The sequence below is a fragment of the Nerophis ophidion genome, linkage group LG06 (genome assembly GCF_033978795.1).
Source record: "Nerophis ophidion isolate RoL-2023_Sa linkage group LG06, RoL_Noph_v1.0, whole genome shotgun sequence".
Taxonomy (NCBI): domain Eukaryota; kingdom Metazoa; phylum Chordata; class Actinopteri; order Syngnathiformes; family Syngnathidae; genus Nerophis; species Nerophis ophidion.
Genome location: NC_084616.1, coordinates 2,983,897 through 3,004,664, shown reverse-complemented (window position 1 = coordinate 3,004,664; position 20,768 = coordinate 2,983,897). Strand labels below are relative to the sequence as shown.

The window sequence follows — 20,768 nt, the reverse complement described above, 5'->3', positions numbered from 1 at the left end:
ATTCATCTCGCCTATTTCTATTCATTTGTCCATTAAAGACTCCTTCAATTGTTTAGCTGACTATTTCTATCCGTGTGTGGCATCGCATTAATCTTTTACAAGCTCCTCATCTTATTCTACACAATAAGATGGCCGGTCTCCAACTTTGAATAATACAAAAATGGTCAACATTTCCAAACATCCCGAGCTTAATTTCCCGTGGTAAATTTTCAGAAACCCCCTCCCTTGCAACACTATTTCCTAATCACGACACGTCTGTTTTGGGGCAGATCTGGAAGGCCGTGGGCTGGCGTCTGATCGCCTTGTCCGTGGGTCTCTACGGCCTCCTTTTTGTGTACGAGCGCCTCACCTGGACGACCCGGGCCAAGGAGCGTGCGTTCAAGAGACAGTTTGTGGAGTACGCCTGTGAGAAGCTGCAGCTCATCGTCAGCTACACGGGCTCCAACTGCAGCCACCAAGTCCAGCAGTGAGCGCCCGTGACGCACGGTCCTGTGTGGGAGTGCTGTCGCTAACCTCTCTCTGCCCTCTGCGGCCGCCAGAGAGCTGGCCGGGGTGTTTGCTCAGCTCTGCCAGCAGGTGGACGTGACCCGGCAGAACCTGGAGGACGAGATCACCGAGATGAACGGCAAGATTGAGCTGCTGGACGCCATGCAGAGCAAAGCCAAGCTGCTGCGGTAAGAACATAGTGCATGCAGAGCATTTCTTGTCGACCTTAAACTCTTAGAAGACATTACGCTTCCTTTAAAATCATATAGTCAAGTTCATTCAAGTGTGTACAAAGCCCAAAAGGAGTGAAGTTGTCACCTTGTGTAAATGCTAAATAGAAAGAGAATACAACAAATCCTTTTCAACTTACATTATATTCAATTGAATAGACTGCAAACAATATATATTTCATTTGATGCCTGCAACTTGTTTCAAAAAAGCTGGCACAAGTGGCAAAAAGAGTGAGAAAGTTGAGGAATGCTCATCATAGACTTATTGGAACATCTCGCAGGTGAACAGGCTAATTGGGAACAGGTGGGTGCCATGATTGGCTATAAAAGCAGCTTCCATGAAATGCTAAGTAATTCACAAACAAGGATGGGGTGAGGGTCACCACTTTGTAAGCAAATTGTCGAACAGTTTTACAACAACATTGCTCAACGAGCTATTGCAAGGAATTTAGGGATTTTACCATCTACGGTCTGTAAAATCATCAAAAAGTTCAGATAATCTGGAGAAATCACTGCACGTAAGCCATGATATTACGGAATTGTGATCCCTCAGGCGGTACTGCATCAAAAACCGACATCGGTGTGTAAAGGATATCACCACATGGGCTCGGGAACACTTCATAAAACCACTGTCAGTAACTACAGTTGGTCGCTACATCTGTAAGTGCAAGTTAAAACTCTACTATGCAAAGCGAAAGCCATTTATCAACAACACCCAGGAACGCCGCCGGCTTCGCTGGGCCCGAGCTCATCTAAGATGGACTGATGCAAAGTGGAAAAGTGTTCTGTGGTCTGACGAGTCCACATTTCAAATTATATTAGGAAACAGAGGAAGTGGTGTCCTCCAGAACAAAGAGGAAAATAACCATTCGGATTGTTATAGGCGCAAAGTTCAAATCCAGCATGTGTGATGGTATGGGGGTGCATTAGTGCCCAAGGCATGGGTAACTTACACATCTGTGAAGGCACCATTAATGCTGAAAGGTACATACAAGTTTTGGAACAACATATGCTGCCATCTAAGCAACGTTATCATGGACGCCCCTGCTTATTTCAGCAAGACAATGCCAAGCCACGTGTTACAACAGCGTGGCTTCATAGTAAAAGAGTGCGGGTATTTTCCTGGCCCGCCTGCAGTCCAGACCTGTCTCCCATGGAAAATGTGTGGTGCATTATGAAGCGTAAAATAGGACAGCGGAGACCCCGGACTGTTGAAGGACTGAAGCTCTACATAAAACAAGAATGGGAAAGAATTCCACTTTCAAAGCTTCAACAATTAGTTTCCTCAGTTCCCAAACGTTTATTGAGTGTTGTTAAAAGAAAAGGTGATGTAACACAGTAGTGAACATGCCCTTTCCCAACTACTTTGGCACGTGTTGCAGCCATGAAATTCTAAGTTAATTATTATATGCTAAAAAAAAAAGTTTATGAGTTTGAACATCAAATATGTTGTCTTTGTAGCATATTCAACTGAATATGGCTTGAAAAGGATTTGCAAATCATTGTATTCTGTTTATATTTACATCTAACACAATTTCCCAACTCATATGGAAACTGGGTTTGTACATTATTGTGCAGAAATGCTCTCCATTGCAGGAAATGTAGTCTTGATGTTTAAAATGTCTTTTCAGGGCTTGCATGGCAGAACTTTGTGTCCATGTTCCTCTTTTTTACCACTTTTCTAGTTTTTCCTCAAAGGCTGCTCACATGCCTGCGATGTTTGTAACTTCACCTCACATTTTTTCCCTGTAAATGACGGCATGGCACAAATTAGAGGTGCACTTTTTAAAGCAAAACACTTAAGAGAACCACCTACGGCCACCAAATAAATGTCTTTATTTCAGTGGTTCCAACAGAACAGCAATCTATTTGTGGTGGTGGGCGATACGGCTGAAGACTGTATCACGATATAAGTGTTTTATATCGGTCACTATAGATAATTATTGATATTCTTTTATGATACATTGAAAATAAGGAGCAGGAGAAAAATATATAACATGTAAATGTTTTCTTTTCTGATGTAACCTTCTTCTGATTATAGTCCTCTTAGTAATCAAAGGAGAGGAAATGTCAACAAAAGCAATGAAAACCCTAAATGTAAAAAAAAAATAGTCAAATCACATTGCACACTTAATTATAAGCTCTTAAAATGAAGGTGCAAAATATGGAATATGTAAGAAAAAAGTGTGAAAATGTAAACATGGAGACACCTACTCAGTGGCCTAGTGGTTAGAGTGTCCGCCCTGAGATCAGTAGGTTGTGAGTTCAAACCCTGGCAGTCATACCAAAGACTATTAAAATGGGAGCCATTACCTCCCTGCTTGGCACTCAGCATCAAGGCTTGGAATTGGGGGTTAAATCAACAAAAATGATTCCTGGGCGCGGCACCGCTGCTGCTCACTGCTCCCCTCACCTCCCAGGGGGTGGAACAAGGGGATGGGTGAAATGCAGAGGACACATTTTGCCACACCTAGTGTGTGTGTGACTATCATTGGTACTTTAACTTTAACCTGAGAAGAGCTATTTTCTGCAGGTTTAGTGGCAGGAAGTTACAGCTGTGTTCTAAAGCAGTGGTCCCCAACCACCGGGCCGCAGAAGAATTTTTGTATTCATTTTTATTAAAAAAAATATATTGTTTTTATTATATCAACATAGAAAACACAATATACACTTACAATTAGTGCACCAACCACAAAAACATCCCTTTTTCATGACAAATTATTAAGTGTTGACCGGTCCATGGATAGAAAAAGGTTGGGGACCACTGCTCTAAAGGGTGAGCGTGGCATTAGCGCTCTTGCCTTGCATCATGTGCACACCACCTTGGTCTGACCACGGTCCAAAGAGTGCCTTACTCTCCACCTGACTTTTCCTCTTTTATCCACTATTACTTTATTTGGACTTTCTCTTCTCGCTCCATGCAAAGAATTGACCGCCAAACGACAAGATTGCGCAACCAAAGATGATAGCTGATACTGTTACCTGATTGGCTGTTAGCGTGTCACTCCCCCCGATCACTTCCTGTGTGGCCAGAGAGCGAGTCACTTTGTTCATGCAACCTTTTATTGAGCGCAATTTTTGATTGATATGGATTACGTGTCTGTTGCAATATATTGTGATGTGTGTTTATCCAGCATGTACTCTTTTAAAGGCTAAAAATACAGTGTTGTGTTCTTTTAGTAATTAGCATCAACATATGTTCTCCTTGATGCTGTCTGTTGTGTTACTGCAGTGTAACACACTGTTGTGTTACTACAGTGTAACACACTGTTGTGTTACTACAGTGTAACACACTGTTGTGTTACTACAGTGTAACACACTGTTGTGTTACTACAGTGTAACACACTGTTGTGTTACTACAGTGTAACAAAACTGTTGTGTTACTATAGTGTAACACACTGTTGTGTTACTATAGTGTAACACACTGTTGTGTTACTACAGTGTAACACACTGTTGTGTTACTACAGTGTAACACACAGTTGTGTTACTATAGTGTAACACACTGTTGTGTTACTATAGTGTAACACACTGTTGTGTTACTACAGTGTAACACACTGTTGTGTTACTACAATGTAACACACTGTTGTGTTACTACAGTGTAACACACTGTTGTGTTACTACAATGTAACACACTGTTGTGTTACTACAATGTAACACACTGTTGTGTTGCTACAATGTAACACACTGTTGTGTTGCTACAATGTAACACACTGTTGTGTTGCTACAATGTAACACACTGTTGTGTTACTACAGTGTAACACACTGTTGTGTTACTACAGTGTAACACACTGTTGTGTTACTATAGTGTAACACAACAATGTGCTACTACAGTGTAACACACTGTTGTGTTACTACAATGTAACACACTGTTGTGTTACTACAATGTAACACACTGTTGTGTTACTACAATGTAACACACTGTTGTGTTACTACAGTGTAACACACTGTTGTGTTACTACAATGTAACACACTGTTGTGTTACTACAGTGTAACACACTGTTGTGTTACTACAGTGTAACACACTGTTGTGTTACTACAGTGTAACACACTGTTGTGTTACTACAGTGTAACACACTGTTGTGTTACTACAGTGTAACACACTGTTGTGTTACTACAGTGTAACACACTGTTGTGTTACTACAGTGTAAGACACTTTGTACACACCTGTTACTCTGCCCTCCTTCAAAGTTGGGCAGCGAGCTAAATTGTGTGACTGAGACTACATTTCTTTGGTGTGTTGATCAGTTTCTATTAACACACAGCAATGGTTGAATCTACTAATGAGCAACTTGTGTATGTTTTGGTGTTAGGAACAAAGCAGGCTGGCTGGACAGCGAGCTCAACATGTTCACCCAGCAGTATCTTCACCACAGCAAGTAACACCCACTCTTTGGCTCTATATTCCATTTTAATTGCAGTATATAAAGCATCAGCTACGTTAATTAGCTGGCAGACTACGTTTGATGACTTGTGAGCAGCTTGGAACATGACGGACTAAAGTTTCATATCATAGGCCAGGAATTATTAGATACATGCAAAGGTTGAAGCTGAGGCAGGAAGGGACACACACACACACACACACACACACACATACATACACATAGAAGAGGCAGGGAGGTACACACACACATACATAGAAAAGGCGGAAAGGGACACACACACACACACACACATAGAAATGGTAGGAAGAGACACAGAAATAATGCAGGAAGAGACACACACACACACACACATACATAGAGAAGGCAGGGAGGTACACACACATACATAGAAAAGGCAGAAAGGGACACACACACACACACACACATAGAAATGGTAGGAAGAGACACAGAAATAATGCAGGAAGAGACACACACACACATACATAGAGAAGGCAGGGAGGTACACACACATACATAGAAAAGGCAGAAAGGGACACACACACACACACACGCACACACAGAAGGCAGGGAGGTACACACACATACATAGAAAAGGCAGAAAGGGACACACACACACACACACACACATAGAAATGGTAGGAAGAGACACAGAAATAATGCAGGAAGAGACACACACACACACACACACACACACACACACACACACACACACACACACATAGAGAAGGCAGGAAGGGACACACACACACACACACACACACACACACACACATACGTTGAAAAGGCAGGAAGACACACACACACACACACACACACACACACACACACACACACACACTTCATCCGTGCATGTCTGAATATTCTCAAGAGAAATGAAAGAAAAATGGCAAAGCTGAGAATAATCAGAGAAAATGTGTCTTTCTATGCAACCAATCTTTTTTTTTCTTTTAGTTATAAATCATTTTTTGGGTTGTTTTGTATTTATTTGGACTGCATGTTGTATTTTTTTCGTTTTGCAAACAGTTTGCTTGGCTGCATATTTATGGGCCGCAAATTGCTTTTTGTTCGTGAAAATATTTTTGCGGGCACCAACCGTGTTTTTTCTTTATTACAAATATTTATTTTGGTTGAAAATATTTTTTCCGGTTTCACCCTCTTTTTTGGCTGCCCATCTCTTTTGGGGTCACTAATAATTGTGCCGCAAATAGTTTTTGTTTAATTTTTTTGGGGTTGCAAATTATTGTTTTGAGTTATAAATATTTTACTTTCTTTTTTTGATTGCATATCTTTTTGCAAAACTTTCAAGGGTTAAAAAAAAAGTTTTGGACTACAAATAATTATTTGGGCTGTAAATCATTCTTTTGGCTGCAAATTGTTTATTTGATTACAATTTTTTGGGGGCTGCAAATATTTATTTTGCTCACAACTCAACTTCAGCCTTGTGGGCGGGGCCTCCTGAACAATATCTTAGAAGCCTTTTTATTGGCCAATCAGATGATGGCTGACTCGGGCCTACTTCCACCTTCTAAACATTGGCAGGGAAAAGACCAAAGACTAAGTTTGAGTGACAAATGAAAAGTCTTCTAACTACGCTGTCAAAATAAGGAGTTAAGTCACGTGTTTGATCACAAAGAATTATGACATGAATCATGCTTGTAGCAGATTAATTTATTTTGACCACACATGCCACAAAGTTCACTTCAAAATAAGCTCAGACAGAACTTTATAGATACAACTATTACCAAGTTTGAAGCAAATAAATGACGTGAATGTAAGTAAAACATTTAGGAAATGTGTGTAGAAATATTAATGTAATTCAAGATGGAATTCATCTGTTATTAATTATAATTAATCCAAATTCACAAGTATCATTAATCGGATTTTCTTTTTAATTATTAGACAGCAGTCCTTCTAAAGTTGAATTTAGTCATAAACTGAACATTATTATTTTTTTTTTTACAAACCCAAAAAATTAATTGCTAACCAAAACTGTTTTTGTATGAACATATTTGGGGTGATTTTAGTCTTTTTTTATATAAATCTTTTTTTGTTTGTCAGCATAAAAAGACACATTTCCCTCCTTATGAATATTTGATTTTCCTAACATTAAAGGAAGTGTCCGTATGTTTGCCACATACAGACATCTGGCTACAAATCACTGCAGACAGCTGAAACATCTTCTTCTTTAGTACTCAACAACAATGCAAACATCTAAAAATGTTGTCGCCTATTGACTGAGAAAAACTATGATTTTGTATGTATATATATTTAAGAAAACTATTTCTCTTGTGTGTAAAGATGAAATAGAATTGCACAGTTGACAATTAAAGGAAGCGGCACTCTGACACCACCTTATTAGTGCAATGTTTTATTTAGAAGTTTGAAGTCATTAGATGATCTTTTCCTGTTTATCCAGAAGGATATTAGTCCTGTTTCTGCTTTTATTCCACAAAGTCTCTCAAAAGAACTTTGCAAGAAGGTCCAGAAGATGAATATATTATAACCTTGGGTTTCACTTGAAAAAATGAGTCACTATTGTTGCGCGCGACCAGGAATAAAAACACACTGCTCACTCCCAAGTTCTTTTGGATGACTTAAATGTTGAGTAAAAATGACCCCTGAGACAGAATGGAACAATATTAAGATTTCGTTTTTTTTACTAAAGCTTTAGGAGAGCAACTCTTACAACACAAAGTCTAAAAGAAGTTACAGAGAGGGATGCACCTGCTGAGAAGAAGAGGGACCGTGTCCTTCATGGAACAGAACTGAATCAAACCTCCCTTTTGAGGAGTTATTAATTATGTTTGTTTGTGCAAATGGGAATCAACAACAAATAATAAGACACCAGAAATATAGAGGCTGCACCAACATTTTAACAGCATAATGTTGCTCGTGTTCGAGGCCAGCAGGTTTATTTCCAGTGTCTTATTATCTGTTGTTGATTTCCATATTTATCCAGTATCTTGCACAAAACATGATGAATCACTCCTCAAAAGGAAGTTATAACTTATAACATACATCCATAAACGTGGATGCATATGCAAAATAAGATGGAAGTACAGTACAGTAATGTACAGTAATCTATTTATTCATGTCTGCACCTTATTGCTCTTTTATCTTGCACTCCATGAGTTAATGCAACAACATTTTGTTCTTATCTGTACGATAAAGTTAAAATTTGCATAACAATAAATAGGAAGTCACGGTGGCAGAGGGGTTAGTGTGTTTGCCTCACAATACGAAGGTCCTGCAGTCCCGGGTTCAATTCCAGGCTGAGGATCTTTCTGTGTGGAGTTTGCATGTTCTCCCCGTGACTGCGTGGGTTCTACTCCGGGTACTCCGGCTTCCTCCCACTTCCAAAGACATGCACCTGGGGATAGGCCCCTCCCACCTCCAAAGACATGCACCTGGGGATAGGCCCCTCCCACCTCCAAAGACATGCACCTGGGGATAGGCCCCTCCCACCTCCAAAGACATGCACCTGGGGATAGGCCCCTCCCACCTCCAAAGACATGCACCCGGGGATAGGCCCCTCCCACCTCCAAAGACATGCACCTGGGGATAGGCCCCTCCCACCTCCAAAGACATGCACCTGGGGATAGGCCCCTCCCACCTCCAAGGACATGCACCCGGGGATAGGCCCCTCCCACCTCCAAGGACATGCACCTGGGGATAGGCCCCTCCCACCTCCAAAGACATGCACCTGGGAATAGGCCCCTCCCACCTCCAAAGACATGCACCCGGGGATAGGCCCCTCCCACCTCCAAAGACAGGCACCTGGGAATAGGCCCCTCCCACCTCCACAGACATGCACCTGGGAATAGGTCCCTCCCACCTCCAAAGACATGCACCTGGGAATAGGCCCCTCCCACCTCCAAAGACATGCACCTGGGGATAGGCCCCTCCCACCTCCAAAGACATGCACCTGGGGATAGGCCCCTCCCACCTCCAAAGACATGCACTTGGGAATAGGCCCCTCCCACCTCCACAGACATGCACCTGGGAATAGGCCCCTCCCACCTCCAAAGACATGCACCTGGGGATAGGCCCCTCCCACTTCCAAAGACATGCACCTGGGGATAGGTTGATTGGCAACACTAAATGGTCCCTAGTGTGTGAATGTTGTCTGTCTATCTGTGTTGGCCCTGCGATTAGGTGGTGACTTGTCCAGGGTGTACGCTGCCATACGCCTGATTGTAGCTGAGATGGGCGCCAGCACCCCCGCGACCCCAAAGGGAATAAGCGGTAGAAATGGATGGATGGATGGATGGATGGATGGACTTTATCTGACATTCTAAGAGGAACTGTCAACTGGGGTGTGGGTGCAGTCTAATAATCCTCCACAAGGGGGCGGCAGTGCTCTGTAGTGCCTTTTGAAACCTGCTGGCCTAGAACAAGACCAACAAAGTTTGTTATCCTGGTAAACTGTACTTTTTGGGGCGGAAATTTTGTCTATCAATCACAAGGACATCTTTTTATTTGTATATATGTATTCTAACTTGCAAATAAAGGCTAGCAAAAGTCAGCTAACAATGAAGTCAATGACAGTCTGCCTATGAAGCGCTCTAAAAACGTCCTTTTCTATTCACGCTCCAAGTGTGTTTGTAAAACTGTAACATGCACATTCATAACATGTCATATTTACATATTTTGATCATTAATTCCACAGACGCATCACAACGCTCGCTTTCCCTTCAACAACAAACAGTAACTTCCGAGGATGTCGTAGTCGTAATGATTTGTGCAGTCCTTTGAGACATTTGTGATTTGGGGCTATATAAATAAACATTGATTGATTGATAAGCGCAGGAAATATAAACATAATAAAACAATCGCTTACATGTTGGGCAGTACACACACACACACACACACACACACACACACACACACACACACACACACACACACACACACACACACACACACACACACACACACACACACACACACACACACACACACACACACACACACACACACACACACACACACACACACACACACACACACACACACACAGAGTACTTACAAGCAAACACAGTGTGTAGACAGAAAAGGGAGAATGGACGCAAAGATAAAGGTGAAGTTCTAACACTGAAACACCCTCAAGAAGAGCTGCTTTAAGACATGCAGCTAACATCCATCCACAGTGTTTTAGCTACTTCTAAATCACTAATCCTGGTCTCCATGGCGACACATAAAATTATTTTCTTCCAAGTAGCATTATCACTGGAGGACGAGGAATAGCTAAACATGCTTCACTACACACCATAGGAGGATACAATAGCTCACCGCCGTCACTATGTAAACAAATGCCACCTGACATCCACTGTAATGATACCAAGTACAGGAGTGTATCTAGTCGATACCACTATGATTACGTCAATATTTGTTCTGTCACAAAATCTTTTTTCTGTAAAAAACAAAATCCATATTATGTTTATAAAGTCAGTAAATATGTCCCTGGACACGTGAGGACTTTGAATATGACCAATGTATGATCCTGGAACTACTTGGTATCAGATTGATACCTAAATGTGTGGTATCATCCAAAACTAATGTCAAGTATCAAAGAAGAGAAGAATAAGTGAGTATTACATTTTAACAGAAGTGTAGATAGAACATGTTCAAACTGAAAACCAGCACGACACCTACCCTTTACATCAGTATTTCTTAACCATATTATTATTGCTTTATTAGAAAATTATATTTTATTGTATGATCCTGTAACTACTTGGTATCGGATCGATACCTAAATGTGTGGTATCATCCAAAACTAATGTCAAGTATCAAAGAAGAGAAGAATAAGTGATTATTACATTTGAACAGAAGTGTAGATAGAACATGTTCAAACAGAAAATAAGCAGATACTAACGGTAAAAGAACAAGTTGCATCAATTTATACAGTTTGTCCCTCATAATGTGTATAAAATAATAGGTGTATAAATGACACAATATGTTACTGCAGACTAATTAGGAGTCTTTGTTTGTTTACTTACTACTAAAAGACAAGTTGTATACTATGTTCAACATTTTATTGAAGGACTAAATGACAATAATAAAAATTTTTCATCTACACTAACATTTTTTTGTTCCAATAAAAACAATAATGATATTTTCTTGTGGTGGTCCCCTTATCGAAGTATCAAAGAGTATGGCAATACATGTTGGTGCCAGTACCAACATACCCGTATGGAGCATACTTGCCAACTTTGAGACCTTCGATTTCAGGAGGTGGGGGGCGTGGTCGGGGGTGGGGCAGGTTTGGGGGCGTAGTTAAGAGTCAAGTATAACATATATATATATATATATATATATATATATATATATATATATATATAACAAATACTTTAATTTCAGTGTTCATTTATTTACACATACACACACAAATAACACTCATCTACTCATTGTTGAGTTAAGGGTTGAATTGTCCATCGTTGTTCTATTCTCTGTCACTATTTTTCTAACCATATGCATGTACAGTAGATGGCAGTATTGTCCTGTTTAAGAGTGTCACAACATTGCTGTTTATGGTAGACGAAATTGTGACTGCTGTTGTTGTGTGTTGTTACCGCGCTGGAAGGACGTTAATGAAACCGCCTAACAATAAACCCACATAAGAAACCAAGAACTCGCCCTCGATCATTCTACAGTTATAACGTCATTGGGCGGACACGCTGTTTATATTGTGGAGGGGGCGTGGCCTCCAGCTCCGCCTGAATTTCGGGACCAAATTTTTCCCGGGAGGTTTTTGGGAGAGGTGCTGAATTTCGGGAGGGTTGGCAAGTATGAGTGTGGAGACAACATCACCACAGACTTTAATGATTGCAGAACGCAGTAACACAGACCGAGTCAAGTCTCCTCTATTTGCTTTCTATTCTGTCATGGCAGGCATGTACAAAGACCCCCATTCACACACACACACACACACACACACACACACACACACACACACACACACACAACAAAGGGAAAACAGACAAATGACCAAAGGAGTTTGACTTCCAAGTGCTTTTAAACCCAGCTCAGGTTGAATGGTACTAGGTTAAAGAGTAGAAAGTATTACAATAGTGCAGTACTAGGTTAAAGAGTAGCAAGTATTACAATAGTGCAGTACTAGGTTAAAGAGTAGCAAGTACTACAATAGTGCAGTACTAGGTTAAAGAGTAGCAAGTAATATAATAGTGCAGTACTAGGTTAAAGAGTAGCAAGTACTACTATAGTGCTGTACAGTACACTTAGTTTGGTACTAGGTTAAAGGGTTGCAAGTACTACAATTGTGCAGTACTAAGTTAAAGGGTTGCATGGCTACAATAGTGCGTTACTAGGTTTAAGTGTAGCAGGTACTACAATAGTACAGTACACTCAGTTTGGTACTAGGTTAAAGGGTTGCAAGTACTACAATAGTGCAGTACTAGGTTAAAGGGTTGCAAGTACTACAATAGTGCAGTACTAGGTTAAAGGGTTGCAAGTACTACAATAGTGCAGTACTAGGTTAAAGAGTAGCAAGTAATATAATAGTGCAGTACTAGGTTAAAGAGTAGCAAGTACTACTATAGTGCTGTACAGTACACTTAGTTTGGTACTAGGTTAAAGGGTTGCAAGTACTACAATTGTGCAGTAGTAAGTTAAAGGGTTGCATGGCTACAATAGTGCGTTACTAGGTTTAAGTGTAGCAGGTACTACAATAGTACAGTACACTCAGTTTGGTACTAGGTTAAAGGGTTGCAAGTACTACAATAGTGCAGTACTAGGTTAAAGGGTTGCAAGTACTACAATAGTGCAGTACTAGGTTAAAGGGTTGCAAGTACTACAATAGTGCAGTACTAATTTAAATAGTAGCAAGTACTACAATAGTGCAGTACTAGGTTTAAGAGTAGCAAGTACTACAATAGTGCAGTACAGTACACTCAGTTTGGTACTAGGTTAAAGGGTTGAAAGTACTACAACTGTGAAGTACTAGGTTAAAGGGTTGCAACTACTACAATACAGGTTAAAGAGTAGCAAGTACTACAATAGTACAGTACAGTACACTCAGTTTGGTACTAGGTTAAAGGGTTGCAAGTACTACAATAGTGCAGTAAATAAAATAAATGGGTTGTACTTGTATAGCGCTTTTCTACCTTCAAGGTACTCAAAGCGCTTTGACACTACTTCCACATTCACCCATTCACACACACATTCACACACTGATGGAGGGAGCTGCCATGCAAGGCGCCAACCAGCACCCATCAGGAGCAAGGGTGAAGTGTCTTGCTCAGGACACAACGGACGTGACGAGGTTGGTACTAGGTGGGATTTGAACCAGGGACGCTCGGGTTGCGCACGGCCATTCTCCCACTGCGCCACGCCGTCCCTAAGTACTAAGTTAAAGAGTAGCAAGTACTACAATAGTGCAGTACTAAGTTAAAGAGTAGCAAGTACTACAATAGTGCAGTACTAGATTAAATAGTAGCAAGTACTACAATAGTGCAGTACTAGGTTACAGGGGAGCAAGTACTACAATAGTGCAGTACTAGGTTACAGAGTAGCAAGTACTACAATAGTGCAGTACTAGGTTACAGAGTAGCAAGTACTACAATAGTGCAGTACTAGGTTAAATAGTAGCAAGTACTACAATAGTGCAGTACTAGGTTACAGGGGAGCAAGTACTACAATAGTGCAGTACTAGGTTACAGAGTAGCAAGTACTACAATAGTGCAGTACTACGTTACAGAGTAGCAAGTACTACAATAGTGCAGTACTAGGTTAAAGAGTAGCAAGTACTACAATAGTGCAGTACTAGGTTACAGAGTAGCAAGTATTACAATAGTACAGTACTAGGTTACAGAGTAGCAAGTACTACAATAGGGCAGTACTAGGTTAAAGAGTAGCAAGTACTACAATAGTGCAGTACTAGGTTAAAGAGTAGCAAGTATTACAATAGTGCAGTACTAGGTTAAAGAGTAGCAAGTACTACAATTGTGCAGTACTAGGTTAAAGGGTAGCAAGTACTACAATAGTGCAGTACTAGGTTAAAGAGTAGCAAGTACTACAATAGTGCAGTACTAGGTTAAAGAGTAGCAAGTATTACATTAGTGCAGTACTAGGTTAAAGAGTAGCAAGTACTACAATAGTGCAGTACTAGGTTAAAGAGTAGCAAGTATTACAATAGTGCAGTACTAGGTTAAAGAGTAGCAAGTACTACAATAGTGCAGTACTAGGTTAAAGTGTAGCAAGTATTACAATAGTACAGTACTAGGTTAAAGAGTAGCAAGTACTACAATAGTGCAGTACTAGGTTACAGAGTAGCAAGTACTACAATAGTGCAGTACTAGGTTAAAGTGTAGCAAGTACTACAATTGTGCAGTACTAGGTTAAAGGGTAGCAAGTACTACCATAGTGCAGTACTAGGTTAAAGAGTAGCAAGTACTACAATAGTGCAGTACTAGGTTAAAGAGTAGCAAGTACTACAATTGTGCAGTACTAGGTTACAGAGTAGCAAGTACTACAATAGTGCAGTACTAGGTTACAGAGTAGCAAGTATTACAATAGTGCAGTACTAGGTTAAAGAGTAGCAAGTACTACAATAGTGCAGTACTAGGTTACAGAGTAGCAAGTATTACAATAGTGCAGTACTAGGTTAAAGTGTAGCAAGTACTACAATTGTGCAGTACTAGGTTAAAGGGTAGCAAGTACTACCATAGTGCAGTACTAGGTTAAAGAGTAGCAAGTACTACAATAGTGCAGTACTAGGTTAAAGAGTAGCAAGTACTACAATTGTGCAGTACTAGGTTAAAGGGTAGCAAGTACTACAATAGTGCAGTACTAGGTTAAAGAGTAGCAAGTACTACAATAGTACAGTACTAGGTTAAAGAGTAGCAAGTACTACAATAGTGCAGTACTAGGTTACAGAGTAGCAAGTATTACAATAGTGCAGTACTAGGTTAAAGTGTAGCAAGTACTACAATTGTGCAGTACTAGGTTAAAGGGTAGCAAGTACTACAATAGTGCAGTACTAGGTTAAAGAGTAGCAAGTACTACAATAGTGCAGTACTAGGTTAAAGAGTAGCAAGTACTACAATAGTGCAGTACTAGGTTAAAGAGTAGCAAGTACTACAATAGTGCAGTACTAGGTTAAAGAGTAGCAAGTACTACAATAGTGCAGTACTAGGTTAAAGAGTAGCAAGTACTACAATAGTGCAGTACTAGGTTAAAGAGTAGCAAGTATTACAATAGTGCAGTACTAGGTTAAAGAGTAGCAAGTAATATAATAGTGCAGTACTAGGTTAAAGAGTAGCAAGTATTACAATAGTGCAGTACTAGGTTAAAGAGTAGCAAGTATTACAATAGTGCAGTACTAGGTTAAAGAGTAGCAAGTAATATAATAGTGCAGTACTAGGTTAAAGAGTAGCAAGTACTACTATAGTGCTGTACAGTACACTTAGTTTGGTACTAGGTTAAAGGGTTGCAAGTACTACAATTGTGCAGTACTAAGTTAAAGGGTTGCATGGCTACAATAGTGCGTTACTAGGTTTAAGTGTAGCAGGTACTACAATAGTACAGTACACTCAGTTTGGTACTAGGTTAAAGGGTTGCAAGTACTACAATAGTGCAGTACTAGGTTAAAGGGTTGCAAGTACTACGATAGTGCAGTACTAGGTTAAAGGGTTACAAGTACTACAATAGTGCAGTACTAGGTTACAGGGTAGCAAGTACTACAATAGTACAGTACTGGGTTAAAGAGTAGCAAGTACTACAATAGTGCAGTACAGTACACTCAGTTTGGTACTAGGTTAAAGGGTTGCAAGTACTACAATAGCGCACTACTAAGTTAAAGAGTAGCAAGCACTACAATAGTGCAGTAAAGTTTAAAGGGTTGCAAGTACTACAATAGTGCAGTACTAGGTTACAGAGTAACAAGTACTACAATACTGCAGTACTAGGTTACAGAGTAGCAAGTACTACAATAGTGCAGTACTAGGTTACAGAGTAACAAGTACTACAATAGTACAGTACTAGGTTACAGAGTAGCAAGTACTACAATAGTACAGTACTAGGTTACAGAGTAGCAAGTACTACAATACTGCAGTACTAGGTTACAGAGTAGCAAGTACTACAATAGTGCAGTACTAGGTTACAGAGTAACAAGTACTACAATAGTACAGTACTAGGTTACAGAGTAGCAAGTACTACAATAGTACAGTACTAGGTTACAGAGTAGCAAGTACTACAATAGTGCAGTACTAGGTTACAGAGTAGCAAGTCCTACAATAGTACAGTACTAGGTTAAAGAGTAGCAAGTACTACAATAGTACAGTACAGTACACTCAGTTGAAGTTTTACGGTGTTTTGTTTCTGGGACATTTCACCTTTTGTCAAAAGTTGATGGAATGAATAAAGCTGAAGAATATACTTAATGAAACATGAATATGTAATAATAATAATAATAATAATAATATGTACTACAAGGATATACTTAGTGATAGAACAACACATAAATATTTATTAGTGACAAATAACATCCAAATCACAATTCATTTTCATCCTGATGTTAAACCAAAATGTATTCAATAAACAGATTATTATTTTAATAAGAATTAATTTTAAAAACAAAGTTTCTAGGCCGTGCGTCTGTGAGCTGTAGTGATGTCATCTTGTACTTCTTATGCATAGAACACATGTAGTGATGTCATCTTGTACTTCTTGTGCATAGTACACATGTAGTGATGTCATCTTGTACTTCTTATGCATAGTACACATGTAGTGATGTCATCTTGTACTTCTTATGCATAGGACACATGTAGTGATGTCATCTTGTACTTCTTATGCATAGAACACATGTAGTGATGTCATCTTGTACTTCTTATGCATAGAACACATGTAGTGATGTCATCTTGTACTTCTTATGCATAGAACACATGTAGTGATGTCATCTTGTACTTCTTATGCATAGAACACATGTAGTGATGTCATCTTGTACTTCTTATGCATAGAACACATGTAGTGATGTCATCTTGTACTTCTTATGCATAGAACACATGTAGTGATGTCATCTTGTACTTCTTATGCATAGACACATGTAGTGATGTCATCTTGTACTTCTTATGCATAGAACACATGTAGTGATGTCATCTTGTACTTCTTATGCATAGTACACATGTAGTGATGTTATCTTGTACTTCTTATGCATAGAACACATGTAGTGATGTCATCTTGTACTTCTTATGCATAGAACACATGTAGTGATGTCATCTTGTACTTCTTATGCATAGAACACATGTAGTGATGTCATCTTGTACTTCTTATGCATAGAACACATGTAGTGATGTCATCTTGTACTTCTTATGCATAGGACACATGTAGTGATGTCATCTTGTACTTCTTATGCATAGAACACATGTAGTGATGTCATCTTGTACTTCTTATGCATAGAACACATGTAGTGATGTCATCTTGTACTTCTTATGCATAGAACACATGTAGTGATGTCATCTTGTACTTCTTATGCATAGAACACATGTAGTGATGTCATCTTGTACTTCTTATGCATAGAACACATGTAGTGATGTCATCTTGTACTTCTTATGCATAGAACACATGTAGTGATGTCATCTTGTACTTCTTATGCATAGAACACATGTAGTGATGTCATCTTGTACTTCTTATGCATAGAACACATGGCCAGAATGTATTCTGAGTGCTAATGTCACCCCAGGAATGTAACGTGTCCTAACTTTCACAACCCAAAGATGTAATATTTACAAGGACTGTCTTGGACTAAGAGGAAAGTATTCACACCACTGAGGGTTAAAGACGGAAACAACTTTCACTTTTACATTTACTTTCAAAACCTGTACAATGTGTACACTCACACACACATTTATATATATATATATATATATATATATATATATATATATATATATATATATATATATATATATATATATTCATATATATGTGTTTATATATATACATATATATGTGTGTATATATGCGTATATGTATGTGTATGTATATATCATATTTATATATATATATATATATATATATATATATATATATATGTCTTAATTTGATTATCCAGAGAATAGTGCTCGATACCGTGGTAGAGCGCAATATGTAGGTGTGGGAAAAATCACAAGACTACTTCATCTCTACAGAACTGTTTCATGAGGGGTTCCCTCAATCATCAGGAGAAATCTCCTGATGATTGAGGGAACCCCTAATACACCACATACATACATATATACATACAGACTGTATGTATATATGTATATATATATAAATGTATGTATATATATATATATATATATGTATATATATATATATATATATAAATGTATGTATGATGTCAATGGTTTCAGCCCTGATGAACATGTATAAAACCTGGCCAGCCGCCCTCCACTGGTCCGAGAGATGAGTACTGAATCCAGTACCAGAGAGGACTCAGCCAAAGACGTGTTGCAATTTTCAAGTCCAAAAAAGAAATTCACTCATAAAAAGCTCCAACCTTTCTGAAAATACACTAGCTTGATGCTAATATATTTAGCATTAGCCGTTCTACATGTCGATTTCAACACCTCCAAATGTGTTTATGGAAACTAAAACTAAGATTCATGTTACAATCACAACTGATGTGTAACAAGTACAATACTTACAGTATTAACAGATTTTAGGGCGCAACAAAAAACTTGATTGATCAAACACTTCACTGACAGCATAACTGATACACTTCTGCCATGCAAGTCAATGTCATATTTTACACAAGTGCCAATAAAACAACAAATAACAACTGGACAGTTGCACAAAAATGGGATTTCATCATCAAAAAGATTTTATATTTTTAGTAATACAAAAAAAAAAGATGTACCGTTGACGATTGGTATCTATTCTCAGGTTTTGTATTGGTTGGAATGTGAACTATACTAAAACATTTTTGAGTTTGTGAAAACATTTTTATTTGAAAACATTTTTGAGTTTGTGTGAGAAAAAAAAATTACTTTGTGAAACATTTTTTAGACTTTGTGAAACATTTTTTGAGTTTGAAACTTCAGAGTTTGTGTAACATTTTTGGGGTTTTGTGAAACAATGTTTGAGCTTGTGACATTTTTTTGAGTTTGTAAAACTATTTGTGTTTGTGTAACATTGTTTTGAGATTGTGTAACATTTTGGTTTGAAACTTTTTTGGGAGTTTGTGTAACGTTTTTTTTTTTAGTTTGGGAAAATATTTTTTGAGTTTGTGAAACATTTTTTGAAGTTGTGAAACATTTTAAGTTTGAAACTTTTTCTGAGTTTGTGTAAAAGAAAATTGACTGTGAAACATTTTTTTGACTTTGTGAAAAAAAAAATGTTTTGAAACATTTTTGAGTTTAACATTTTTTTGAGTTTGAGACATTTTTTTGAGTTTGTAAAAACATTTTTATTTGAAAACATTTTTGAGTTTGTGTGAAAAAAAAAATTACTTTGTGAAACATTTTTCAGACTTGGTGAAACATTTTTTTGAGTTTGAAACTTTAGAGTTTGTGTGACATTTTTGGGGTTTTGTGAAACAATTTTTGAGCTTGTGACATTTTTTTGAGTTTGTAAAAATATTTGTGTTTGTGTAGCATTGTTTTGAGATTGTGTAACATTTTGGTTTGGAACTTTTTTTAGGGTTTGCATAACGTTTTTTTTGAGTTTGGGAAAATATTTTTTGAGTTTGGGAAAATATTTTTTGAGTTTGTGAAACATTTTTTGAAGTTGTGAAACATTTTAAGTTTGAAACTTTTTCTGAGTTTGTGTAAAAGAAAATTGACTGTGAAACATTACTTTGTGAAAAAAAAAATGTTTTGAAACATTTTAACATTTTTTTGAGTTTGAGACATTTTTTTGATTGTGAAACTTTTTTTTAGTTTGTGTAACATTTTATTGTTTGTTAAACTTTTTTTTTAGTTTATGTAACATTTTTTAGTTTGTCTGAGATGAGTTTGTCTAACATTTTTTGACTTTGTGTAACATTTGTCCGACTGAAACATTTTTTTGACTTTGTGAAACATTTTTTGAGATTATAAAACAGTTTTTAAGTTATGTAAAACATTTTTGAGTTTGTGAAACATTTTTGAGTTTGTGTAACATTTTTTTGAGTTTGAAACTTTTTTGAGTTTGTGGAGTTTTGGCAGCAATTTCCCTCCATAGATTCTTCTCTTGTTGCCTTATTTGTATTTGACTTAATTAAACGTTTGGTAGAATTGTATTCAACAAAAGCAAGTTTCTTTGAAGTCATATAAAACTGCATCAGAGGTGTTTTATCTATTTTATGGAGGAATGTAGTTCCTGAATTGAATGTTGACCCCCAAGAACAAAATGGTGTGGTGCCCAAAGATTGACAGCCCTAAAAATAATTTAAGTCTAACCTTTCAAATGCATTAAAGTTATATTTCTCGTAAAAAAATAAATTGGAAAGTAAACCTCTGAAGCACCAAGTGAAATAACACAAATAGTACAAATGAGTGATAATGTCAGGATTCTCATTATCAACGTACTTTATCCAATATTATCAATGATATCTCAGTTGTCGTCTTCTTTTGCATTTATCAATGGACTTAGTGAATATCGGCCCAGATCTACTCAGTTGTAATACACCTTTCCACCACTTGTGGCAGTAATGGCAAGGTCAAACAGACAAAGAGGAGTTTAAGCGCAATAA

The 20,768-nt window shown here is 38.2% G+C and overlaps 1 protein-coding gene across 1 annotated transcript in view; it reads left to right on the top strand.

The window, feature by feature from the left end:
- The window catches only part of mfn2 (mitofusin 2), a 48,975-nt gene extending 41,527 nt beyond the window's left edge, over positions 1 to 7,448 (top strand). The window contains exons 16-18 of the mRNA XM_061902466.1: positions 270 to 466; positions 540 to 674; positions 5,027 to 7,448. Of these exons, the coding sequence (XP_061758450.1) occupies positions 270 to 466; positions 540 to 674; positions 5,027 to 5,096 (402 nt within the window). The 3' untranslated portion in view covers positions 5,097 to 7,448. The remainder of the gene's footprint in view (positions 1 to 269; positions 467 to 539; positions 675 to 5,026) is intronic.
- The last annotated feature ends 13,320 nt before the right edge of the window (positions 7,449 to 20,768 follow it).